The sequence below is a fragment of the Hydractinia symbiolongicarpus genome, chromosome 3, assembly GCF_029227915.1.
Source record: "Hydractinia symbiolongicarpus strain clone_291-10 chromosome 3, HSymV2.1, whole genome shotgun sequence".
In the NCBI taxonomy this organism is placed as follows: Eukaryota; Metazoa; Cnidaria; class Hydrozoa; order Anthoathecata; family Hydractiniidae; genus Hydractinia; species Hydractinia symbiolongicarpus.
In genome coordinates this window covers 10,652,344-10,679,239 of record NC_079877.1, presented here as the reverse complement: position 1 = coordinate 10,679,239, position 26,896 = coordinate 10,652,344, and the positions used below count along the sequence as shown (strand labels likewise).

The following is a 26,896-nucleotide window of genomic DNA, read 5'->3' as shown; positions in this document are numbered from 1 at the left end:
AACCCCCGTGATTAACCATAGTTACTAAAATTATAAATAGAAAATAAAAATTATAGTTATTATATAAGAAATGAATACGATTTTTAAAATCTATCAATAACTAAATAATTAATTTTGAAATATTAATTTATTAAATAATTTGGATTCTTGTTAGTTTGAGTAAAGTCAGAAAATGTGAAGTAAAGTTTTACAGTTACGAAGGCGTTTTATGTAGTGTTATTTTTGTCCGCTACCTCAAATCTGCATGTAGCCGTAGGCTAACTTAGCAGAAACGTTTCTGTTGTAAGTATACTTTTTTCACACAATGTGAATGACTTCTTTTCTTTGAAATAAGCGGATGTTGAAACATTGAATACTTAAAACAAGTCTATCACTGTTGTTAGCCTCTATAGCTGAATAGGGTAAAAAGCAATCTCGTCCCCAGAGCTTCTTTTTCCCGTTCTGATATGCGCGCTCGGCCACATATCAGAAAGCGAAAAAGAAGCCCTGGGAACGAGATTAAGTAAAAAGAAAAATTTGTGAAGCACGGCATTAAACAATAAATTGGCGCCACATTTCCAATTTAATGGGTCTAATACTTATTTATTTATTTTTTTATTTATTTTTGGTAGACGAAATAAAAAAGTTGATTTGTCATGTTATACTTTAAAAGTCGATCCCCAGGGCCCGTTACAGCTATCTTCAACCTCGTCCCCAGCGTCATGTGACCCCTGAGCCGTTATTACGGAGTGGCCGCCGCTATCACCTTCTCAACAAGGCAAAATGCCCTGGGAACGAGGTTGAGCTATCTTTATCAATTTTCGAAGTATTCAGAAAGTGTATAGTATACGCCATACATGTCGGGTCCCGTGTGCAGAGAAATATGTCTTGTTTTACTGAGAATCGCGCCCCGTTGATTTTGTTTGTTGTTTACACCGCACTTAAACAAAACAAATCACATTCATAGTCGCGCGGGACAGGCAAAAAATACAATTGCTTACAATTTAAATTTATTTGTTATTACATTGATACAAGGGTAAGAGTTAGTAAGTATATTTTGTTATGTTACTAAAATGACACAACTATAGCTAGCTAGTTAGATGCAAAGCAGAACTGATTTTTTTGCGACGTAATGTTTTAATTTTGTGCTAAGAAAATGCGCACTTATTTCAATGTCAGGAGGGTTTTTCAAAATTTTGGCTGGCTGTCTCACAACACATAGTTTCAAAATTTACTTCTGTTTCAGGCTGTCTATCGTGCCAAGTTGGTCCTTATATCGCCACCTTTAAAAATAAACAAAGGATCTATTGAAAAAACTATTTTCAAAATGCAAACCAAAACAAAAAACATTCTTATTTGAGTAATTTTAGAGTGCTCAATTTAAGCATGTCTTGTTCTAAGTGGATTGCTTCTTGCGCTCCCAAAATTAGACTATTCAATTAAAAATAAGTAATATGCATCATAAACAGTAGGAAAAAGAGCTTTGAGATGGAGTTGAATCATGAAGTTAGATGTTCCCTGCATCTGTTTATACCAAAACAACAATCCATAGACAAAATATTAGCTGGAATCACACATATTTTTTTCAAGTAGTGATACTAGGAAAGTGGTGATAAAAGGGTGGTATATATTTATGCTATGTTGGAAATTTGTGCAAATTTAAAAATATTATTATGTCATGAACAAGCAAATTTGTTCTAGGCTACGTTTCGGCAGCTACAGCTGCCATCTAATGATAAAAAACATATGTGGCTATTTATTAGGTTGAGATCACATTAATTGAAGTAATTTACTTTTCTGGAGACCTGATTGATATTAAATTGTTTAAAACTTTTCCTTTTTCTAAAAGTTTTTCTATATTGTAAAAAAAAGCTAACTAGAAGATGTAATTATCCCAAAACATAAATAAAATTATTCTAGGACAATGGCAGGAGACATACCACAATTTATTCTTAAGTATTCCCTTACTTTATATATTCAGAATTTGTTTACTTACATCACACAAGTTAGTAATTTCCTAAGCAGAAGTTTTTATCTAAACTGGTATGGTGGACCTTAAAGGAGAATTGAGGTCAAAATTGACTTTTTTGATTTTTTGCTATAATTTTATTCATACCATAAAAATAAAAATGCTCCCAAAAAATTATACAATTTTATCAATTTTTGAGGGAGATATGAGATTACAAAGTCATTCAATGATGACGTCACAAGTGCGAGAGCGGCTGAAGCGCACAAAACACAAAGTTGAATGTTTATATTGAAAAAGTGCAGCATGACAAAAGGATGCCTGAAACGCAGAAATATTTAGTATATTTGCTTAGATTTGTCTATCAATTAACATTTGTTATTTTTATTTGTATATTTTTAATATATCTTCTGAGTCAAGGCATTTGGGTTTTTTTTACTAACTCGAGCGAATAAATTAAGAAAGAATAAATATCTGTCACTTGTTTGTTTTTAAAAATTATCTGCCTTTCAGACCTAATAATAATTTAATTAAGCATAAAGAAACTATGTCGTTGTCTGAGGACGCCATCGCTGAATGAATGTCTAAACCTGCGGCTTGAAACTGTCTCAAACTAGTGACGACACATTTTTAATGATGTGACTTTGAAAAACTGCTAATTTACAGCTACATATAAACTTTTAAGAATTTTTATGTGCACTAATACATTCAGGAAGATAAAACGCTCATTTTAAGCTAAGGTTATGTTTTGACCTCAATTCTCCTTAAAACATTGCAAGAACCAAGACTTACAAATATCATTGTGATTGATTTTAATAATGTGGTAATTAAAGCTGTCACAACTTTCTTATTGCATTTCCTGTCTATCATTTTTTCTGTATTGTCTTGCTCAGCTGAGTAAAGAGATAAAAACAAGATTCAGGGCACTGGACTAATGCCTATAAAGCAATTGGTCAGTATTTTATTAAAATAGCACTGATAATATCACTGATGCTATGATGTACACAAAACATTTTGGGCTTTATAAATATTTTTGGATAATATGCGAAAGGAAAAAACAAGAATAACTTTTTGAAATGATGAACTTTTTCATGCATTTCAAACTGAGGTATGACTTAATTTACTCTTTAATAAGTTAGACATTGCAAAATGTTATCTAAATTCTATTTGCTATTTTAAGTGCTATTTAAGCTGAAAAATCTCATACAATTGATCAAATTTTGGTTTGAGCTATTGAGAACTGCCATTAAATAACCAGGATATCTGTATAAAGATATATATAGCCTTTTTTGCTGAGGTTAAGCATGGCTGTACAGATTTTTTCAAGTGGTGTCAACAATATTTTTTTTAGCAAAAGTATCAATATGGATGAGCATAGACGATTGCGCTCTTTGCTTCAATATGAGTAAGTTTTAACATTTGTATAATTCTCTTGTTGGTTGGAAAGAGATTTCTAGCCTATGCCTAAATATTACTGAAATTGAAAAATTTAAGCAACAAATTTATGCTCTGTAAATTATATGAATTGAGTATGAATTTTGTCTAATTTGTAAGTAAAATGCAACAAAAATAATAGCATTGCATTGTGGTGCAGTTTTACTCTGTACTTTTACTGTGTTCTTCATTAATAACAATTGAGATCTTGACTCCAAAGTAATGTAATAATTAAAACCATAAAACTTTTAAAGAAAATCATAAAAAAAATTCATTTAGAAATAAAACTTGTTGTGTTTAGAGTTGGAAAGAATAAAAGTAACATCGTAATAAAGGAGCTCGACAGGTAAACGGTTAAACAATTAAATATTAAACTTAAAAATAAGGAGGGACACAAAGAGAGAGAAAGTTAACTTTAATTTCTGGATTTTTAAAAATTAAAAAGTATCTCGATTTATTTTACGACTTTGAAAGTAGACACATATTTAGAATTAAGCAAGTATAATTTTTAATGTAACTAATAAAAACAAGTTTTTCTTTTAAAATTATATATACAATCAAAAAATTTTGTGTTGTTAACAGTGAGGAAAGATTAAGAAGAGTGGCAAAGTCCATTTATTTCGTTTAAGCGTCCTTCTCAATTTTAAATAAGTGCCCAATGCATTTACAGTAATTCTACTTATTCAAAAAGATGCAGTGAATTCACAGTCTCAAATTTCTGATCCTTTTCTAAGTTTGTGTTATTCAGTTTTAGTTTTAAAATGTTTCTTATATGGAATGACGCGATTCTTTTAATCATGCATTTTTCCTATGAAAAACAAAAATATGGTTCAATAAGATAATTTTCGTTTTTTAATCTAATCTCCTTTTTTATGTGTAGTTTTTTTAATGTAAAGACTAAGATATTAGAATATATAAAGGATATTGAAATAAATACAAATGTCAATTGCTAAATCATTTTAATTTTACATTTCCCAAACTTCCCAGATTTTTTTTTATAGAAAGTCTAAAAAACAATATGTAAATTGTTATAAATTAAAAAAACACACAATACTGTTAAGATTCAATCATTTAATTACACATTTAATAAATGTTCAACCCACTTTTAAGAATAATTAATGTGGAAGTTGTATGTAAAAAATAGATTTGTTCCAGCCTTTAAAGAATGATATCAACTCTAAATCATCTGATAGAAGGCTTAAGGTTTTATGTCCTTGTTTTGTCAATGATTTTTCTATATAGAAATGTGAAGCATATGAAACAGTCATCTGATAATATGGAAAAGGAAAACTTAGATATGGAGAAAAAATTAACCTCCTTAAAAGAAAGACTAATAAAAGATAGAGAAGAACAAACGTAAGTAAACCTAACTTATGATGTATAAAGTTGCTGACGATATTCCTTTTGTTGATTTAATATTGTTCAACATGCAAATTAGCCATTATAGCCATTTCTTGATTCAGAAGAAAATCTGTATTTTACAATATTCTCGTATTCTTCCAAATTTTAAGTTACCTAAGTAAAATTTTAAAATTTGTATGTATTTTGCGGATTAGCGTTGTTTCCAGTGCTAAACAAAAAAGATAGGTTGGAATGTAGACAAAATATATAAAAAAACATATACATTATTAAGGATAATTATTCTGTATCTAATGCAACATATTTTCACAGGAAAAACAACAATTTCAGATTTGTGGAAGTAACTTCACGTTTTAGCGTAAATATTTTGTCTATGAGCAGAAGGTTCTTCGACATAGATTGTCACCTATTGATATTTTTGAAAACTGATGATAAGATATGTAAGATAACATGGATTTATAAGACAACAAATTTATAATACACATACCTACATTTCCTGAAATTCTTCTGCTTTTTTGTTGGCACATTAGCTTGAGTTGAAAATTTTAATTTTAATGTTTACTGTGGCCTAGCCTTAAGCTGCATGTTTTTACACAGTGAACCTTGCACACTTCTTTGTTTAAATACAGTATACTACTGGCCGCCACAATATTTTGTTTTTGTCAGTTATAATTATACTGTATTTTTTATTTTATTTTTCTTCTTATTAAACGAATATTTATACTGGATATACATGTCAACTAAAAGCTGCTATAAATATGTGTCAAGTTGAAATATATAAAAAGAAATTGAAATACAAATATATATACATAAATAATAAAACCATCAAAAACCTTAAAAAATATCTTCCAAAAAATGTTCGTCATTCTTCCAAAAGCTGCTCTCACCTGTTGCATTGCAATTTTTACTGTAAAATGTGCAATTTTGGTGATCCTGTATGATTAAAAATAATTATATACCCCATTCTTTAGACTTTATACCTCTGACTTTTTATTAAAACATGAAATGCAATGAAAATAGCACTAAATACATTTCTTACGTCTAGCGTTGTAAATGTGTGACATTTTGTGTCCTATGCATAAATATTGCTGTTATTAAAATATCAGTTGGAATTATTCTTCGTTATTGAAAAAAATCTTTCTTAGGAAAATGATGTGTATGAAACAATTACTCACAACTAATGTGCATAATGTGGAACCGTTACATCAATGTATCTTCTGCTGTTATTAACAGAATATAAAAAGTTGGTACAGGGTTGCCGCTGTGGAAACAAAAGCTCGAAAAATGTATTCTAATAATTTCTTTTCTCAGAAATCTGAAAATATTATTTTAATAAGGGTTGTTGTTTTGCGTTTTTTAAAAATGACATACATTGGAATGCGCTTTCGCAGGGTCAGTGTTAGATATATAATACTGGTATATACTATATATTAATAATAGCAGCCTATTGCACTAAGATATAACCAAAGAGATACCTTGTTCTTACAAATTTGACGTGCATTTAATTTGGCGATGGAAAGATTTCATTTTTTATGTTGCTTACAAATTTTATCATAAAAGTTTAGAGGACAAAAAGGATAAAAAATGATTTTTTAAACAAGAACATGCTTTATATCAAAACAAAGAAAAACTATGTAAACAAATATTGTATATAATGGTGTTATCAAGTAATATGTATTACAACCTAGTTTTTAAAAACGACAACGTTCTGAAGTACTCATATTTTTGTCTATGAAAGAGTTATATTTTTATGCAAGACGAGAAAAAAAAATTTGGCAAGCATTTAATTTGGCAATGGGTGAAAAAAATAAAATTTGGCGAGCACTTAATTTGGCTAATTTCAGACCAAAATCGCCAAGTTTAGTGCTCGCCAAAATTTGTACGAATAAGGTATTGAAAATTTAGAGTGGTAATATAAAGTTATTGTTCTTCATTAGTAAATCTACTTCTGACGTATATTTGGATTTATTGTTGACAATATTCCATTTTATGCACATTCAGCAGAAATTGGAATTACTTTTTAAATAACTTGGTTCAAATACATCACTAATTTCAGCCAATTAAGGGTGTAAAATAGTACATTTTTTAGCTGAAAAAGCTAAAAAAAAAATTTAAAAATAGTTGAAATCCTGTTTAAATCAAGATAGAGATCCAAATGACTGAGGTTTTTACTATGCTGAATCTATACTATACAATATTTTCACTATATAACAAATTTAATCATGCATAAAAAGAATTTCTGATTTGTGTATAACTAAAGGCACAATGTTTTAAGGTCAAATTCTGCTCAGATTTACAAAGACAAGGAAGTATGACACTTAGCTGCGCCTGGCAAGCAAAAAAGACACACCATAGAAATTCATAATGGCTGTGCAATATGCTTAGCATATATTAGAGAGATTTTCCATTCTGAGTCTGTATAAACCTGTGGTCTTTCAAAACATTTTCCAGTTTCCGGAAAAAAATTGTTGTGGATGATTGCCCCAGTCGAAACATAAGCTAAAATACGAGCTGTGAACTTGTATTTTTTAAAAAAAAATTGACTAGAAAACTAATTCTATCACTGTAAAAGTATCTAGGGACAAACAAAGTGTTAAATTTATAATAAAAGGTATATCTGTATAGCCAGGAATTATTTTCATTCCTTTCTTTCTTAAAACTAAAAAAAAAAACAGTCGGTACTTCGCTTTCACATCGTTTGCTTTTTACAAAGAGAATAGAATAACAGTGATAAATAAAATCTATTGATTTTGTTGAACTGACAAAATTTATTATAATGTTTTGGCGATGAAAGTTTTCTTTAAGATTATTATATATGCTAGCATGGCAAATCATAAACTCATTCACCTGCCCTCTTTTCAAATTGTCAAGGAGGACCAACAAAGATATATTGATAAGATATTAATGGACTTTGGACAACTTTACCTCAGTATAAATAAAATGTTTCTTCATCCGTACGTTGAAGTGTTACGTTTTATCATGCACCTCTCCCCCACTGAAACTTTTAGCATTAAGATTGTTAATGTGACTTCTTTTTTTAGGAAAATGATTGGTCCAAGATGGAGATCTAGTCAACAGTTGAAACGGAAGCCCGAAAAACAAAATGTAACGCCTCTTTTATTCTTTGTTAGCCTCACTTTATTTCCAATCCTTTTTTTTTGTTGGTTAAGCCATGAATAATAACGCCCTTGGAACATGTCAATTCGGTTTATGCACCACTAAGCTAAGTACAAAAATGTCACCTTTAATTTTTTTTTTCGAACTTTAGGAATCACTGATAGTCTTTTGCAAAGATGGCTCTTCATATGCAGGAAGCAAACAAAATAGAACCCTCTTTCGTTTTTTTCCTTCCTTTTCTTCTTAAGAAGAGCACCTAGGGAAAACAACAAATGATTTTATCAAAGAAATTTACTTTCTACTCACAACAAAAACTTTGTTTACAAAAAAAATTTATATATTGGGAATTTTACTTTGATTTACAAAATGTGTGAAGTATTGAAATATATTTTTGTTATAGAGATTACGAGGAGGGATTAAAGTTTTGACGGATCAACCAGTCGGTGTGTATTTTCATTTATGATCTTAAACACTTCAGAATATTAGCGTTTTTTTATTCCAAAATCGCACAAAAAATAGGATTTTCTCTCCCTAATACTAATAAATTGGGTGTTGACACCCGATACGCGTCGGAAAACTTAGTTTTGCAATGATCTATCTGTGAATTTGTTTTTTGTGCCCAAAGTTTAGTGTACCCTATTGCGATTTAGTAAACTAGTAACAATTTATTCGGACTTGCCAGCTTCTATTAATCTAACTTCTGATCATTTTATATATTCTCCAATAATGTGATATTTTAATTTCAAAAGAATTGTTTGGAAATTGCTGCCTAACTTACAAAGCTCACAGTTGATTGGTTCTTTCATGTTGTTCTCTGTTGTTCGTTGGTGTTCATCTCCAACGCAGAGTCTAAATTTGATTTAAACATAAAACCTGTGTATTAATTCTTTCACTTGTTATTGTTATCTCTATTGCGAAAAAACTTTTTTAGAAAACTACAAAGCTTCGTCTAGAACATCGAAAACATCTGACTTTCGTTTGTGTGGTCAATGCGAGAATCGGAAGGCGAAAGTAGTACGTTTTTATCTCGTATCTTTCTCAAGTTAGTAAGGAAATATTAAACCCTCCTCTATTTATCTGACTACTGAGAGAGGACCTACTCGCTGTACTCGCTATCTTGTTGTGGACAATGCATACTAAATGCTATAATTTCTGCCATAAATTATCAGAAAAGCAAAAAAATGTCCCTCTATCCCTTTTGGTGATGACTTTTACAAGTCTTTTTCTCAAACAACATTTCCTGGAGCAAGGAGAGGAAAGGGGGACATAAACTACAAGATATGCAACCTTGGAGTTCTCCCAGGCTCTTGTCTCTTTTCTATAACGGGACGGCGAGACGTGTTTCTCGCCGTGCCGATATCAAAAAGAAGAAAGCCCTGGGATCGAGGTTGCACGATAGGGGCGTTGTGTGGATATAGCAGGGAATTGCAGCTTTCTATGTTTTCTTTTTTTTATTAGGAGTGCAACGAATGCGCAGAATTGTACTGTTCACTTTGTTATAAGCAATTCCACAGCAAAGGTGCTTTACGAAAACACACGTGGAAATCTTTGGAACAGGTAATATTGGGTACATTGGGTGATGCATGCTAACTTATTAGGACCTAGTTTAGGAATGATTGTAACATGAAAAAGTGCATTGAAAAATGTTAAACGTCAATCTGACGTCAGAGGAAAAGGTTAATGCTGTGACGTTAATCTGAAGTCAGAGGGAGTGGGTAAAACCTGTATTGTCAATTTGACGTCAAAGGATGGGGTAAATCCTGTGAAAGGGGTAAATCCTGCGACGTCAATTTGACTTCAGAGGGAGGTGGTAAATCCTGTGATGGTTAAATATTTATACCCTAAAACATCGATTTTTAGAGATTAAATAGAATAAAAAAGTATTTTGAATGCCTTTCCGAAGGTAAAAAAACAATTGGATTCTTTAAATGCAGTTTATATGTCGCTCATATAGTCTAGGCTCGATTATCCCAAATATACTTTTATGTTTGTTAATAAATTCGTGCACATTTGTTCAAGGAGGAATGAGCGAAGCCAAATAAGATGGAAGTTGCGGTACCCTAAAAATATGTTTTTAAGTTTGTTTTTTATTTCTTCTAAGTTTGCAATAGCAAAATGTAAAAATAATTGTAATTTAAGAGATTAAAAATACTAAAATAAGTTAGTTTTTAAATTTTCATGTTTAAAGCAGTGGAATGGATCAAATCTAAACGTCATTTCTCGATTTGTGACTCATATACGAAATAGAAAGTTAAACTTGGATCCAGTTTTCAAAATGTGCGCATTTGTTGTTGCCAGTTTTTTTTAAAAGGTATTTTAAGATTGTTAAGTAAAGAAAGTAATAAGGGTTGCATAAGAACATAATAAGAACAATTTAAGCCTCAATTTCTTCGCAAGAAAGCTCACCATCCTTGGCTAAAATAGCGAGGGTTGCATAAAAACACGTGTAATTTATTTTCGGTGATTAATTATTATCTGAGGTGATATGTTTTGTTTAAAGCGTTTTTTTGTAGTTTTAAGACGCACGGTAGCAATGTTTGTTGATTTCGGGAGTGAGACGTTTTTAAAGTGTTGGGGTAATTAGAGTAAACTCTACCAAACTAAAAAACCACATTTAAGCTGATATTTAACCCTTACATTACCAACCTCCGTCGCATAGTTGTTACAAAGCGGTTAAATCTAGGCGGTTTAATGACTGTTAACTTTTTTATCTTTTTAGAATACAAAAGCGCACTTGATCAAATCTCAGCATAGGTAGGTTCATCAAAGATTTTGGAAATATGTATCCATTTCTAGCCAGGAGATCCAGTATAATATTTTTTACCACCAGGAAATTGGAATAGTTAAGGTGGGAAAAATTACGCTGGGTCTCAAATGATTTTTATCCGCTCAGAATACTGACCGCGCATTTTGATTAGTTAATTCCATTGTTTTTTGCTCACGTGGTCAATGCGCGAATGGCCTCACTCACCAAACAAATATGATATTTTTTTTTTATTTAACAGGTTAAGATGTGGCCACGCCAACTTTCGTTCATTGGGTGATTGTAATTCGGGGTTTGCTATGAGGTAGATTGGGATTTTAGGGATTTGCTCTGACATTTATTTGCGTCTAAGCTTTTGTTTAAGAGAAACTGAATTTGATGTCCTTGAAGCTTACTTAACTAAACTAATTTTATGACGTATTACTTATGTAAAATGGTGGACTAGTTCTTGCAGGAAGCACTGATAAAACAACTGTTCAGGTATCCCAAGAGGGAAAACAAATGTAAATAGAGAATTCTATAAAATAGTGCATTCTATAAGCTTCATAAAATCTAATTTAGTGTTGCCTTTACAAGATCAGTTTTCTTATGTTTTTCAGTCCAACCTCCAATACATGCAAAGATTCTGATGATGTAACGGTATGTTTGTTAAGAGTTTTAACTCGCCTTTTGTTATAAAAATTATTTCGAGTTAAAGTGTAAAAAGCGTTGATCAAAGAATAAACGAGGCCATTTAAATTTATAATTCTGCAGACAGCGTGGAAGACAATGATTTAGAGAAATCTTCGACCTTTTAAGCTTTTTTTTGCCAAATTCTTTATATATTAACTAGTCGTTAACCCGTGGAAAATCCACGGGTTCGCCCGTCCTTTTTATACCGCATTGCGTGCTTCTCGCTGTTGTGCAGCTAAGCTACCATTTTGCGTGACAGACAGACAGACAGACAGACAGACAGACGTATACGGGTATTAGTAAAACCATTTTAAAATGGTGACCAAAATTGGGTCACCGACTAGTATTGTGAAAGTATACATAGTAATTAACCCTAACACATGTGTCATATTTTATATTACAATTACAATACAATTACAATTTATATTAAAATAAATTTTCAAACAGAACCTTATGTTTCCATGCTAACCTTTCTATTTTTTCGACTGTGCTAATGTATTAAGGCCGGTTCACACTTCATTCGCCGTAGTCGCACGAATAAGCGACCATGCTTCTGCACATGCACAAAATCTATTTTTAGTATATTACGTAATTTTTGCTCATTCGCCAGCATTCGTCGCAGTAGTTGAATCTTGTTCAACTATCACGGCGAATGAGTATTATCGACCAATCAGATGCCGTATTTTTTGCTGAGTTGCAAAAATCAAAATCAAAATTGCAGTTAAAAATAAAAACTTACGGGGACAAAAATGGAGCAGCAGCAAACAATTAATTACATTAATAGCCTTTAGCTTTTAAGGATACACTTCATCAGGAGACTGTGGTTGGAATTACTAATGGCTCTCATGAAGATAAGAATGAATCTAAGTAACTCCTCCAATTTGGAGGGTGTCATCCTAAAGTGGCGAAAAAATAGCTCTCTATCAAATAATTTAAGATCCTGAACCAGGAGATGATATTCTCCTTTTATTTTTCTCTCCTTGTAGGTTTGACGAACCCAGAATCTTCTTTTAGCTACGCGAGTAGTTTTACGTTTCACCCGCCTTCGCAACAAAAGCAATAAAATAATTTGCCTTGCTGTAAGAGCCATATTTGTTTTAGTTGAAACGATTTTTAATTTAAGGCGCTAATTATGAAAGCATTCTTCCGTTCACAGCGAATAGACTTTTTAAAAATCTCCCTATTCGAGCGACCAGAGCGAATGACTGTGAACCAGCCTTTAAATTGCTAATATAATATTATGTTGATAGAATATTTGTTGCCTCCTTAAAAATATTTATCATGGACGAAATATGGAAAACTATCAAATTATAAATCTCTCTCTATATCAATAATACGCGTATTTTGCTTAAAATGGCAGTTGAATCGCTACTTTGTGCTAAGATTGCACGAAATAACGATGTGCGACGGGCGATAATCTAAGGACCGGAATATGTACGACATGCGATAATCAAAGGACTGGACTATATGCGACAAGCGGGCTAGCTTTTCTTATAAGATTGCAAAGGCGATTTGTAGTTTAAGTTAAATTAATTTAAAAAAATACTGACATGCTTTGTTTTTATTTAGTTGATACTCGTCAGTGGCAAACCTGCTCCCCAGACTCCTAAACCTCCGCCGTTAACTTCAAGTAGATACACGCCTGTGAAAAGAACGTCATCAGAGCTTTCCTACAAGCAGATATCTCCTGATTCTTCTCTCTTCGATCAAGATCAAGCCATTCAAAAGTGGAGAAAAGACTGTTACGTTGCAGCTAGTTCGGGTTGTCAACCAAACTCAACACCAAAACAAAGTGGTTTGAATAATGATGAAAGGAAAGGTAAGATGGAAAAAACTAGCCCTGGCAGAATTAGCACTGTTGCTGGCAATGCATGGTGGGAAGGTACTTATGATGAAGAAGCGAATGCTGCATCGTTTAAAGATGCTTTGAATGAATGGCGAAGAGGAGAAAAGGAATTGAGCGTAAATTCAGCAACAGAGAGAGGTGTGTGATAAATAAAGCTTATGGAACTTTATTTGTTTATTTTACATAATAGTTAAGATTTTTAAAACTCCGTAACATACGTGGGAAATGTTAAAACACGCTAGGTTCTTGTTTTAATTGCCGAGGTGGGTGTAACGCTTTGTGTTTGCGTTCTAGAAACTTCAACACGTTCAACAAGTGTTGGGACAGAAGAAAAAGTGCCGAATGGAAGCAGAAAAGTCGACATTAAGTTTACGTCAAAGTCGACATTGTCCTACATGGATCGAATTATTATGAAGAGATACAGAAAAAATCCAGATACTTGTTTTGCAACTGTGAATGGTCACTTCTCTCTTGGTATGGCATCTTCTCCTGGTATGAAATCCTCTCGCACGCCTTCACCAAAAGAAACAACAATAGAACCAATTGGCTTAACTCCTAAGAATAATTCGTTGAAACACCGTATTTCATCTGTGACTCCTAGTTCTAATAATATCGCTATTAACCCTTTACAAGAAGAATGTTTTGGAGGTGTAGAATCCGACGCGATTCCGATTATAACTCCTGCTCCATCGGATTGTGATATAAAGAAGAACGATCAGCTAAAGCCTACTACTATTTGTGTTAACATTGTTGAGTTAAACTGTTGCGAGCAGGCTGATAATGTCTCCAAACCTCTCTTACCTATGATAACGCATGAACGTGTTACTAATGAAGTTCAACAAAAAGAAAATTCGTACCCAGAGGAGAAGAAGGAGAGAGAATATGTGGACATCTCTTGGAGACCACCACCCAGACATCAGAATATGGATGATTATTTCATGTTAGGAATTACAAGAACGTCTTTGAACAAGAACTCTGGTGGTATTGTAGAAATGCAACGCAAGGAAGAAAATGTTCTCGTAGACGGGAACAAGCTTATTACAGCTGGTAGTGTTTGGAGTCGTGAGAGCAGTTACCCCTCCGTCCCTGGAAGCAGCAGTAGGGAGGATGAAACGAAATTAGATGAAGAGATATCATCGTGCAGGGAGGAACGTATGTATTCGTACGGACAGCTACCTACCCTCACCGTAGGTTCGTACGACTTTGTTCATGCTCCTCCACCACCTGTGAAAGGAGACAACTATCATAAGGTCCATCGAGCGTCCACTTCATTTAGTTTAAGCGCCCAACCTGTTGATCCATGGGTAGACAGCGACGCTTCACTTCCAGGTTCAAGACGCCCTTCTCATCTGAGTACGTTCACTCCTTCTCGAAAAACGTCGAGAGAGTTTGACGAAAAACCTATTGTTGAATTCGAAGAAGAATTAAAAGCTGGTCTTGAAGACATTATTAGTTCAAGACAGGAACAGGATGGAAGAGAAGACTTTCAAGCAATTGACATGTTAGCTGATCAGGTGTCAATCATGTATGGTGACAACGACGATGACAGCATTGAGGATAATGACGAAGGATCTGGACTGACAACACCAGACAGTCTCTGCAATGAAAATCATTGAAACATTTTGCATTGAAAGATTACTAAAATGTACAAAATGCGAGCCTTGACCTTTGAAATTTTTAAACAGCACTCACACTAAACGTTTTGTATTACTGACATCGATGGGAGAGACAACTTCATGTCAACTTCATGACAACGGACATCTCATAGCTTGAGTAACAATTTATCACCATGTCAGTGAGGTCTCGAAATTTCGTCTACTTTTCTTTTCTCCCTAATCTTTGTCTGCTAGACATTGTTTTTAGAAACTCTATAAGTAACTTTAGGCCCGGATTTTGGAAAAGTTAAGAAACCTTTTAAAAATTTAAACAGGCTGAACTATCTGGGCTTGAAGGGTGTAAAAAACGATGCGTGGCTATTTTTTAAACCTCCTAGCAAATATGTCCGTGATTTGAACACGCAGTAAAAACAAAAACATTTGAGGCTAAATTATAAGAACCTCAATTCCAATGAAAGATGTAGAGCTTCGAATACTTCTGTTTCTCTTTTTTGAGACGAGATATCACTCGGCTTTTTATTAATAGTTTCTTATAAAACATTCGTTGTTCTGAGATGTGTTTTTTATATCTACTTCCATTTTTTTATAGTCTTATATTTCAAATTCGAATTTTCAATAAAAATGCGTTTTATTTCAAAGAGATTGCTTAGAACGTTTTTTTGACACAAAACTTTTATAGCGACAGGTTTAAGATGAAAAAAAGGCCAAACCATGACATTGCAATTTCTCACAACTTAGGGTCTGAATAAACGAGACAGTGAGAAAGAGACAGAAAGTCTATGTCAACTATATTTATTATAATTATTATTATTATTGTCATTTATCATTCATCATTATACAGATTAATAATTTCAGAATATTTACAGTTCTGTTATTAATTTGCGACCTGTATTGAAGAAAGTCTGTTGTTAAATTCTGTAAAACCGTTTAAGAGATACTTGTGTTTATTTCGTATGTTTGAATATGTAAATTATTAAAGTTATTGTACAGAAGTTAATTGAAGTTTAATATATATCTTTATTTGTGACATGGTACTTGTTAGGAAATCTCAAGTCACCTTTACTTGGAATCTAAAACGTTCATTACGTTGGTAAAATAATTTCTTTTCCACAGAGCTGCAAGACGCAGTTATATAATGTCAAACATATTCGTAAACTCGTACAGCTCATCGCCAGCGTAATGTATCCAGTCTTAGCCAGTATTTTGATTTCCTCAAGGTCGAAAACTTTCGCGAGAAAAAATCCCGCAGAATTCTGGGCATCAACAATCTCAGAGAGACCACTTAATCTCTTTTATTACCTTCTTCGCATTCATCGCTCCTTTTACCGTTATTTAGGCGTTCAAAAGAGGAGAGGAGGAGATGTGTCACCCTCCATTTCAAGGCTTTGTACGAAGAGCTGTTATTCTTGTAACATGTACCCCGTGCCGTATACCAAATTCGACGTGCAAACTGTTTGTCAAATATACAAAAAGAGACAACTGGTTCTGGGATTGAGGTTGCGTTTAAAGCTAAAAAAATAATAAAACAGTATGTCGCACTGTGCTGCAAATTTAGTTCTGCAAGCCAAAAATGGCACGCTACTAACACTTATTTTAGGATGCTAGAAAAATCAAAGAAAAAATAGGAAAACAGTTTCGCGGCTTTTTGGTTCTAAAGCAAACATTTGTGAAAAAAGTCCGAAATGAAACTTTCTGTTATCGGTTATGGCGTGGCAAGTCGGAGAACGTCACTGGATAAAAAAAGAGAAAATAACTAACGTAAATACTTTAATTGTGGTAGAATTTTTTCGTTTTTCTCTTAACAAATACTTTCCTAAATGATTATACATTAACTTATTACATAAGTTAAATCTTCCAACTAATGTCTGTTAATTTCGGCTGAGATGTTCTAACTTGAACGCTCGAAAATGTCATTTAATGGATTATCTGCTTTATAATAGAAGTGTGTTATGAAAAAGATTAATCGAGGATGTTTTCGCCATGGACGCGCGGGTTGAAAAATGTGCTACGCATAATCTATTCCGCGCTTCTTATTCGGTAAATTACCACGTGTTGATCGCTGCCATCTTTTCAGCTCCGATCAAAACAAACTTTCTTTTACGACCGGGGAAAGAAATACCCAAGCCTTGGTAAGTCAACTATTTGCATCTCTTTATTTCTAACCAATATGATCAAGAAAATTTAAATTCTCAGTTATTTATGGTTATTCTATGACTCTTTCGTCTGACTTTAGCTATATTTTGTCTCTAAGTTGATAACAAAACAAAATATTTAGTCAGAGTATCATGATAATTTACTGCCTATAACTATATTTAGCTGTAGAAAGACTATTATTACTGTTATTAACCCGTAGTTATGGCAAGATAGTCGCCAACCTTTACAAAACATTAGATTTTGTGAGGAAAAAACAAAGTTTTTTTACCTGGTTTTGTGGTTGATTGATTGATTTCCTGGCCAGTTTAGGATGGGTGCAGACAAGTAAACAGTTTTCTTATTGTAACCCTCTGAAAAAATATAACCAAGAATAACTGTTGAAAACATAAATAGTTTTGCCTGCTTAAAATAGCTATAAGACAGGGGTAAATTCAATAAACAAACCAAACAAGGGTGCCTATAAGCAGCATATGGCGTAAAAATTGTGGGCTTTTTCGGGAAAGATCGGCGTTTTGAAAAAAATTAAAGTATTCGCCCGAAAAACCTGCATAGTCCCACACAATGCCCAAAAAAAAGGAAAACAATCAAAGAATCACAACAATGATTAAAAAAACTATAAAAATTAAAATTAACTTATTATGTTAGCGAAAGAGGGTGCTGATAAGCCGCAAACGCCCGCATATATAAGAGCGAGTTCGGGCGATTTTTCGAATTAAATTGACGGTCAAAATGCAACACCTTGTAACATAAACATGGCGGACGACAGTTGAAAGAACGCGCTTGAAGGGAAAGGAGGTAATAAAGTTTATATATAAGTTATTTATCAAGTAAGTCTTATCAAAAGCCATAAAAACAGTTCTTTTAATATATATAGTTATAACTCATATATAGTTCATTTTAATTTTTATACTTTTTTTAATAATTCTTCGAGAGTCGTTTATGGTGAATCTTTTTTTCCGGGCATTTTTCGGGACTATGCGGGCTTTTTCGGACGAGTACCTGAATTTTTTTAAAATGCCGAAGACGCCCGCACTTTTTACGGCGTATGCGGCTTATCGGCACCCTCGTGTTAGCGAAGTTCTTGAAACACTGTATTTGATGGTTTCTGATAAGATTTACTGGATAAAGAACTTATGTATAAACTTTAAAAAAAATCCTTTCTCTTCAAGCGCCTACTTCCAACTGTTGCCGCATGGTATGTTACAAGAAATTGCATTTCGGGAATGCTCCGGGCGAGTTCGGAAAGTGCGGGCGGTTTTAGGAGAACAACCGCCAATTTTATTTAAAAAGTTATGCGAACTCACCCTTTTATATGTGGCTTATCGGCACCCTCTTCAAACCAAATGCGAGAGAACTCATAAATTATATAAGCCTTAAATTTAGTAGGACCACATAAGACAAATTAGCTATGAGGCTCAGGGAGATCACATATGAGTTTCCCATCAGAACAACTTTATAAAACCACGCAGTACATTTCATTATGTATTGTTCATCATCAATTTGCAATAGGTATACATTCTTTACATGTCAAGCAACATGGCATGCAACCAGAATTTAATTCCGTGGTGTAGTCTTAATAAAAATAAAAAAAACACAATGACTGACGTTTAAAAGATATTGTGAATATAACAAGAAAAGATGTAAATTCCATTCACATCTCCTGCCTAACTTTCAAATTTTTAAGAAAAGAAGGTCAAAAAGGAACCTGAATTGTTTTTTGTAACTATCGATTTTTCTTAAAAGCAAGGTGAAAGAAAATAAGTTCTTCAAGCACGAGTATGCCTTCCTTATCATTCCCACAACCTTAGAACTTTTCCTCAATATTTTCTAGAGATGGCCAATGCAAACATTTAGTGAATTTTTTTTATTTAGAGTTTCTATATGACATATATAAAAAACAGAAATATAATTAACTTTTATAACTAATTAATGAATCTTGTTGCATCAGATTTTTACCTATGTGTCTTTATTTAATTTTTAAACTTTCAAAAGACTTTACAAGCTTCATTTTCATTTTTTTTTTCTCTTTCAGGTTGAGGAAAATGGCCCAACCTGTAAGGTAAGTCTGCTTTCATAGTTTTGTTAAAAGTTTATTACACTTGAATCTTGGTTTGTAAAATGCAAAAATTACCCTTTTATTATATTGATTTGAGTCTAAAGCTGGATTTCTACTCAACAACAACAACAAAAAAATGGAACAAGACAAAAATACCTAAATTTGAGGCCCATTTGCTCATTTTTTATAATTTTTCTTTTCTGTTCCAGTCCACAAGAAAAAGTTGAAAATCACAATTGTGTATTCCAATCCGTAGTTTTTGATTGGAAATTCACCTTGTCAAATTTTTTTGTACCCAAGAGTGCTAGACAACACATTATTTGATTTGTTCACCAATGATGTTTTAAACCGTTTACCCGTTCGAAAAAAACATGTGAACAGCATACCAAAACACTGAGGTGAATTAAATATAATGACCTTCTAAGAGAAAGAGTGCCATACCTGATAGAAAAGCAAAAAAATCAAATTGAGGTTTTTGTCACTTAACATGTTGGTCATAAATAGTGCAAGGGATCAATCTTCGGGTTATGAGAGTTGGTTCTACATGTAGAAGTTATAAAATTTAAAACATTGGATTTTAAAGATAATTTATACTTTTGTAACACTAAAATTTATTAATTTAGGTTATACAGTAAGGGAATCTTCCTTGGATACCAACGTGGATTACGAAATCAAACTGAGTCAACTTCGCTATTGCGAATTGAAGGAGTAAACAGCAAACAAGAAACAGAATTTTATTTGGGCAAAAGAGTGGCTTTTGTTTACAGAGTATCCAAAAAGTCTGTTGCAAAAGGAGAAAGAAAGGCCAGCAAAATTCGAGTAATCTGGGGTAAAGTAACACGTCCTCATGGCAGCCGCGGCACAGTTCGGGCCAAGTTTAGACACAACTTACCACCCAAAGCTATTGGCGGTTCTGTTAAAGTGGTATTTAATTTTTTTTTACTTTTTTAAATTCTTAGTTTAAAACTAATGGTTTATTGATGTGTTGATTTTATTCACCAGTGATGTTTTAAACCGTTTACCCGTTCGAATATACATGTGAACAACATACCAAAACACTGAGGTGAATTTAAAACTATTTCTTATTTTACCATTCTGCTGAACACAGAGCTAACCTTACGGTGTTATAAGACACGGTTTCTTGGCTCGAAGTTGGGCTTTGATTACTGACTAAAGGCCTTGATGAGATGCGATTTCATGTGTTTTTGTTGCATATAATAGACTTGTCATGTATGCAGCAAAATACATGCAACAATATTTTAAATTTATGTAAAAAGGGAGAAATTTCTGGTTATTTTTTTTATATGCCTTGCTGGAACACATGTATATCTTCAGAAAAGAAAGATCTGCCAATACGCTTATTAATACATTAAAAAATTGTGTAATTTTATTTACAATCTTTTTCACATTTTTTTTACGACAAAAAAAAATTTACAAGTAAATACAGGTTCATATTTTTGTTACAAAAATGTTAAGAACAATTTTGACACATCTACCTATATCAGAGTTGTTTGTTTTGTTGTTATTTTATACTTTATACTTATGAGATTAATTTGATTTCTTGCAACAATTTTTGTTGTTGATTTTGCTGCATTGCTTAGAAAATATACCCTGTGCCACAGTGAAACTTTGCCACCTGAAATGCAAAAATCTCATATAGCATAAGATTGACTCTGAGGTTTCTTTTTACAGCTTATTTTCTTAATTCTTATGTAGGAAATGTGTTACCTTTCCTTCCCTGTAAAAAATAATGTTTAGAAATATGGGTGTGTGCGATCACTTGCGTCTCCTGGAATTCTTTGGGGCTTTAAAATTCTTCATTGCTCATATGTTTAACATATGTTTATACCTGACCATTAAGTACATTAAATTTTTTTGACCAAGTTCAAGTTTCACAAAATCTTGACGATTGATTTCTCATTTCTGTTATGAGAGGTATTTTTCTAATCATCCTTAACTTTGTTCTCATTTTGTTTTTAATTTTCACTTATAAAAATATATCTTATAAAAAAATAAATATGTATAATTTAATCACCGATGATGTTTTAACCGTTTACCCGTTCGAATATATATGAGAACAACATACCAAAACGCTGAGGTGATGATTAAATTTGTCAAAACGTGTGCTAGCAGCTTCAGAACAGGAGCCCAACCACACAACATGAGGTTTAAATGCTAGAAAAGCTTTTTCCTTTAATTTTTTATCAAAAAAAAACATTTCAATTTTTTTTTAATAAACAATGTCAAATTTAAACAATCGCACCCAAAATTGCCTTAATTGCTAAAGAATTTGTTTGGGGTGACTAAGTGTTAAATAATAGTATAAAAGGAATAAATACAAAATACAATAAATAAATACAAAAATAAAAGTTCACCTGTATAAATGTAGCCACATAAGCAATGACTAACCAATTTTTGTGTTTATTTCTAAATAGCTGTTTAAAAAAGGTGTATGTGTGAAACAGGCTTTTCTGCGCAAACAAAGTTTCGGCACTGGTTCTAGCGCAAAATAAGCATAAAAGAAAAAATATCACCAATGATGTTTTTAACCGTTTACCCGTTCGAAAAGACATGAGAACACCATACATACTTACTGAGGTGATATGCTGTAAGTGGTGCATAATCAGAATTGCGTGTGCAATCATATAACAAAATTAATTTAAATGTAAAGAGGATTCGCAACCGACAGACCATAAGGACCTTATCAGAAAGATTAGAAAGGCACACCAGGAGATGTATTAGTGCTTCCATAAAACTATAAGTCGACACTCAACTGCTTTTTACTTATGACAAGCAAATGATCCAATCAATGAGTTGCACAATAGCTTAACTCAAATTCAAAAAACGCATGCATTATCATGATAAGCGGAACTCTAACTTTTGCACTATAAGTTTTCTGGAAGATAATATTGTTAAAATAAAAATTTACAAACTATAATCAACTATAACAGTTTTTCCGAAAATGCAGTAATACACTACGAGGAGCTTCTTAAATTTTTATTCGGAATATATTATGTTCTAGAAGACTTTGTGTACGCCGGTTTACACGATTAACCTGTTCATGTGTTGAAAATAAGATCTCACAATCGCTAGTTTGTTTTTTCCCTTAGTGATTTTTGTCAATGTTCTCCATGTTTGCTTTGACAGGTAGAAGGCACGCTTAATTAATGATCATAAAACGTAAATACGGTTGTCGTACTTTGTTCTTAATGAAAAAAATGAATATCACCAATGATGTTTTTACCGTTTACCCGTTCGAAAAATACATGAGAACACCATACATATTTACTGAGGTGATTGCTGTAAGCAGACCATAATCGGAACTGTTTTGTGTGCGGTCATGTGAAAAGTTTTCCCCACAGTTCTGTTTTTTACAGTTCAATAGTTGTTTACATTCTCGTAGAAATTAGTAGAAGAAAGCGTACCCTTGTACCCTTAAAAGTAAAATAACTCGTGTTTAATGTTCATATCATTTTTGTTTAGATGCTGTATCCATCAAGAGTGTAAATTGGTTGAAATAAAAAAAATAAATACAAAAACGCATTGTCATGCTTGCTCGTGTTACCTAGATGCGAAATTGTGCAAAATGCGGAATAAAAAATGTCATCAATTTATCCGATGTCTAAAGTAAATCGCGGAATAAAGTTCCCTGCTTAAAATTGCAAATTTTCTGTTTTTAAATGCGCAGATCAGAAATTAAATACATTGTGACACTTGCGTGCCTATCTTTTTCTTTTTACGCCAAATTGTGCGAAAGGATTTTGTTGGTTTAGTTTTGGACGATGGTTGAAATACGCCCAAAAATTGACCATTCGGTGTCATTTTAGCGACTCAGGCTTTTATTACCTTCACAAAGAACTTTTAAACGTGGGCCACGGTGTTTTTTTCATTGGCATGCAATTCGATTTCGTTGCATAAAACAAATTGGTGCGCCGCATATGTAACAAAATGCATGCAACAACGTTACATGCATACTATTACTATTATTATTATTATTATTAATGATGTCCTCTTCATTTCCAATTGGTACAGTTAATAATAAGGGTCCTGCGAAGGGGTCCTAATTCATTACCTATATATTTAACGCTTCCATTTAGGCTACGGAAGTCGTGAAAACATAATCGTTCTACTAGACATCTGTTTAAGACATATTCCTATGTTAAACTTTAAGCAGAATGGATCCTAACAACTTCTGCACTGCAAGCGAAGGCTCTACTATCAATGTGTGTACTGGAAACACATACTGCTAGCTATATAAGTCAGTGTACTGCTTATTAAGGTTTGAAGCAATTCCTCTTAGGCATTCCAAGACGTAGGGAGCGTCGCAGGTCTTCATCTAATAACTTTAACGTCTTGAGGCTTCTTAAGATTGAATCGCAGAGGCGAAGTCAGCTATTTATTTAAAAACATTTCAAAAGAAGCATCTGTAATCAACTTTGGTTCTTTTCAGAAAGTATACGGGCTTAGGCATCAGGCAACAAATCCTGGCGACAATGTTGTTTTTGTAATGCAAGACCCTGCTTTGAATGTTTCGCATTTTTGCAATCCTTATTTGCAGCGTCACGGCTAAAAGCCCTCAATTTAAGTGACTTCAAATCACTTCTGGACTTAGGCAAGATAAAACGTATTGATATTTGCAACACACGACGATTCCATAGCATGTGAGTAGGCTCTTGACGAACGCGATATGTGTCAGAAGTTCAAATAAAAGTCGCAAAAACATTTTTTTATTCACCGGAACAGATTCGTGCTTCGTACTTAACCTATATTTGTTTTTATGCTCTTTCGGTTTTTATGCATTAAATCTCCTGTCTTCCTGACAACTTCGTCCCCAGGTTTTTTTTGCCTTTTTGACATTGAGGCGGGCAGCGAAATTACAAGTAAGCCGTCAAGTACGCGCTTGGCATAGGCAACAAACCCTGGGGACGAGGATGGTCTTCCTGATATTTCAACATCCTGGCTTTATTCCTTAGATCAAAGTACATCTCGCATAGGGAATGAGTGTAAATCGGGATGGCCGGTCAATTTTCATATATCTATGTAAATTTGAAAATGTAAACTTCATCAATGACATATCGTAATGCTTCGATTAAACACCCCCTTCTTTTCAACGTCCCCTCAATTATTTAACGCCTCCTTCTTTTTAAGGCTCCCTCGATTAAACGCTCCTTTAAATAGACCTGTAAAAGCTTAATGTCCACTAAAAAGCGAAAGAAATCAACGTCAATTTTTTTGTCGCAAAAGCTAAGTGTGTGCTAAAAATATATGTCTACCGCTAAAAAATTAATTCTTGTTTGTTGGGCACATAATTTAAATCAAAATTATACTTGAAATTATACAAAAATATACGTGAAATTCTGTTTTAAAACGCTTGACATCAAAGAAAAGCCGTTATAAACAGATTAAAATTTGAATGAATCTGTTGTTTTAAGCATCAACTCTGCGTAAAAGGTATGTATGGTATGGTAGCGAAAAAGAAAGTTGACAGAAGAAGATAGACAGGACGAAAAAAAGCTTGCAGGCTGTGTTAGAAATTTTTTTTCTTTTTACGACAAAAACTGCCCCCAGTGTAAGATTGTCTTGTCACTTCGATTCAAACAGGATAAATGATTTAATTTTTACATATCAAATGTTCAGTTTGTAACAAATCCAGCCAATCAGCATACCACAACAACATAAAACACACCTGCAACTTGTCACAACACACCTATGTTGTCCGTAGGCGCTGCAAGCCATAAGCGCAACTCTTGAGCTTTGCCGTCCCCAACCCGGCTAACTAATTGGTCTGTATGCAAAACCCGAGATCTAATCGTCTCCCAGTCCAAGTGAGAAGGGTTTTATATTCCCAGCCGGCGTAAGTCCTTATTTATTGTATGCAAATGAAAACACATGGAGTGAATAAACAGACAGTGGCCGCTCAAGAACCTTACCATCCCAAAACAGAGGCAAACATTTTGAAGGATGCCTGACAAATGTCAGAGTAACAATTTCCAGGTCTTTCCAATTTTTTTACGTCGTTTTTTGTTGCATTGCACGCGTAAAATTGCACCGTGCTTATTTTTCTATTTTTTCAATGTAATGTTTTACATAATAGTAATAGTAATAGTAATAGTAATAGTAATAGTAATAGTAATAGTAATAATAATAATAATAATCGTGCAAGATATCAAAAAGTGTGGTGGCGAATCAACGAAGTACACCGTATGATCGTACACAGGGCATTCTACACTGAAACATTTCAGTATCGGAACACACCGAGTCTACACTGTAATGTGCTATCCGCTTTTGCTATCTTTAATCAGAAAACGCGAATTTATTGATCCTTTTAATAAATTTATATATTCATCCAATATAGGGCAAGACGTTTGGAAAAGAAAATGAAACCGCTTTTCGCCCACCATTGCACTGAAAATCAAAAAAACACAATACACATGCGTGAGAGCTTCCAGGCATTCGTGTTGTTTATTAACACAAATGGATATCGTCGAAAATGACTGCTTTGTCACCAAAATATGTTGTGCCCTTGTTGTCCTATGATTGAGACATTTTTTGCGCAGATTTGATCCAGTGGCCCAGGAAATACCGTACCAGCTGCTCACGTCTGATAAAGACACATTAATCTGCCTAAATGCTGTCGGAGCAGGGTACTTCAGTTGGCGATCGGGACAATACCTTATTATCGCTGCAGTGTAATTAAACTTCAAAGTAAAAATAAACTGTAGTGTCCTATTCTCCTCGGCGAACTGAGAGTTTGTTCATGGACTATTTTTCCGATTTCATTTTGTGCATATGTTTTAGTGTTTAGCAGATACGCAAATACACACTTTTAAAGAGCGAGAATTTTTGAGCGTCCAAAAATACAAAACCAAAACGCAGATGCGAAGGTACATTGTTGGAAGTGAGGCTGCAATCCAATCGATGAGGAAATCAATTGAAAGTGAATGAGCTGAGGCGGTGATACTAGTAGATGCCGCTAATGCTTTCAATAACATTAATCGGAAAGCTCTTATTCTCAATTTGCAAATATTGTGTACGGAGTTCTCAAATTATGTCGTCAATTGTTATCGTGTGCCTGCCAGATTGTTTGTCATTCGTAGAATTGAACTCCGCTCTAATGAAGGGACCACTCAAGGAGACCCAATTGGCATGGCAGTTGATGCTATGTGAATTACACCACTCCTTAACATCATGTTGTCAACAATTGCTGATGCTCCAGATTAAATGGCAGCATTTGCGGATGATATTACATCAACAGGAAAATTGCGATCATTGAAGCAATGGTGGACCAATATTACAACAATCGGTCCACACTTTGGATACTTTCCCCAGCCAATGAAATCATGGCTAATTGTAAAAGAGGAACACTTTGATTTTGCCAAAACAGTGTTTGAAGGCACAAATTTACAAATAGCCAAAGATGGTGAGAGACATTATTGGCGCCGTTATTGGAAGTAAAACAGGCATATGCATGTTATGTGAGGTGGCTTTAAGCATCGCTACTCATACTTCATTCGAACGATACCTCAAATGGAAGATTACCTCCAACCAATTGAAGATATTTTGAGACATCAATTTATTCCAGCCATCACTGGTGGGAAAGTTATAAACGACACAGAAAGAGATCTTCTGTCCCTCCCGCCTCGGATGGGCGGCCTTAGTCTTAAAAATGTCTGTGAAATTGCACCGATCGAGGACGAGAATTCAAAGCAGTTTACATTTAAACTTCAGAATCAGATACTTGGCACCACTGAAACTGGCACCACTAAAACTTGACCCTTCCTCGATTACCCACTGAATGTATCTGTGGAAGCAGTTTTGATGTTTCACATGCGCTGTCCTGTAAGAAAGGAGGGTTTGTGACATTAAGACATAATGAGATTCGCGACATAACAGCAAAGCTAATTGATGAGGTATGTGTCAATGTTCGAAGCTA

General features: G+C 33.5%; 2 protein-coding genes across 12 annotated transcripts; both read left to right on the top strand.

Annotated features, from left to right (window-relative positions):
- Positions 1–146: 146 nt before the first annotated feature.
- Positions 147–15,780, top strand: LOC130635660 (uncharacterized). Of its 11 annotated transcripts, none has more exons than XM_057445061.1 (12): positions 147–282; positions 3,297–3,350; positions 3,681–3,725; positions 4,622–4,735; positions 7,780–7,843; positions 8,256–8,298; positions 8,787–8,869; positions 9,314–9,412; positions 10,575–10,609; positions 11,219–11,258; positions 12,861–13,275; positions 13,432–15,780. In XM_057445061.1, the coding sequence occupies exons 2-12, from the start codon at positions 3,310–3,312 to the stop codon at positions 14,751–14,753; spliced, it is 2,301 nt and encodes a 766-aa protein (XP_057301044.1). In that variant the 5' UTR covers positions 147–282; positions 3,297–3,309; the 3' UTR covers positions 14,754–15,780. The 11 variants fall into 11 exon arrangements, with proteins under 11 accessions (XP_057301044.1, XP_057301048.1, XP_057301050.1 ...); XM_057445063.1 differs by lacking the exon at positions 147–282 and adding an exon at positions 837–1,015; XM_057445062.1 differs by lacking the exon at positions 147–282 and adding an exon at positions 837–1,025.
- Positions 15,781–16,718: 938 nt separating this feature from the next.
- Positions 16,719–22,502, top strand: LOC130635658 (60S ribosomal protein L35a-like). The gene is made up of 4 exons (XM_057445056.1): positions 16,719–16,882; positions 18,940–18,966; positions 19,587–19,887; positions 22,447–22,502. Exons 1-4 carry the CDS (start codon positions 16,734–16,736, stop codon positions 22,468–22,470), a joined length of 501 nt encoding a protein of 166 aa, XP_057301039.1. The 5' UTR covers positions 16,719–16,733; the 3' UTR covers positions 22,471–22,502.
- Positions 22,503–26,896: the final 4,394 nt, after the last annotated feature.

What these genes read in the sequence shown, in the direction of transcription:
- LOC130635660 (XM_057445059.1), top strand. Translation starts at nt 3,022, where the DNA reads ATGATGAACTTTTTCATGCATTTCAAACTGAG. An exon ending in TTCATGCATTTCAAACTGAG is followed by an intron (nt 3,054 to 3,296) that starts GTATGACTTAAT and finishes TATTTTTTTTAG; the next exon opens with CAAAAGTATCAATATGGATG. An exon ending in GGAAGCCCGAAAAACAAAAT is followed by an intron (nt 7,844 to 8,255) that starts GTAACGCCTCTT and finishes TTTTTGTTATAG; the next exon opens with AGATTACGAGGAGGGATTAA.
- LOC130635658 (XM_057445056.1), top strand. Translation starts at nt 16,734, where the DNA reads ATGGACGCGCGGGTTGAAAAATGTGCTACGCATAATCTATTCCGCGCT. An exon ending in AAAATGGCCCAACCTGTAAG is followed by an intron (nt 18,967 to 19,586) that starts GTAAGTCTGCTT and finishes TTATTAATTTAG; the next exon opens with GTTATACAGTAAGGGAATCT. An exon ending in TTGGCGGTTCTGTTAAAGTG is followed by an intron (nt 19,888 to 22,446) that starts GTATTTAATTTT and finishes ATTTTTGTTTAG; the next exon opens with ATGCTGTATCCATCAAGAGT.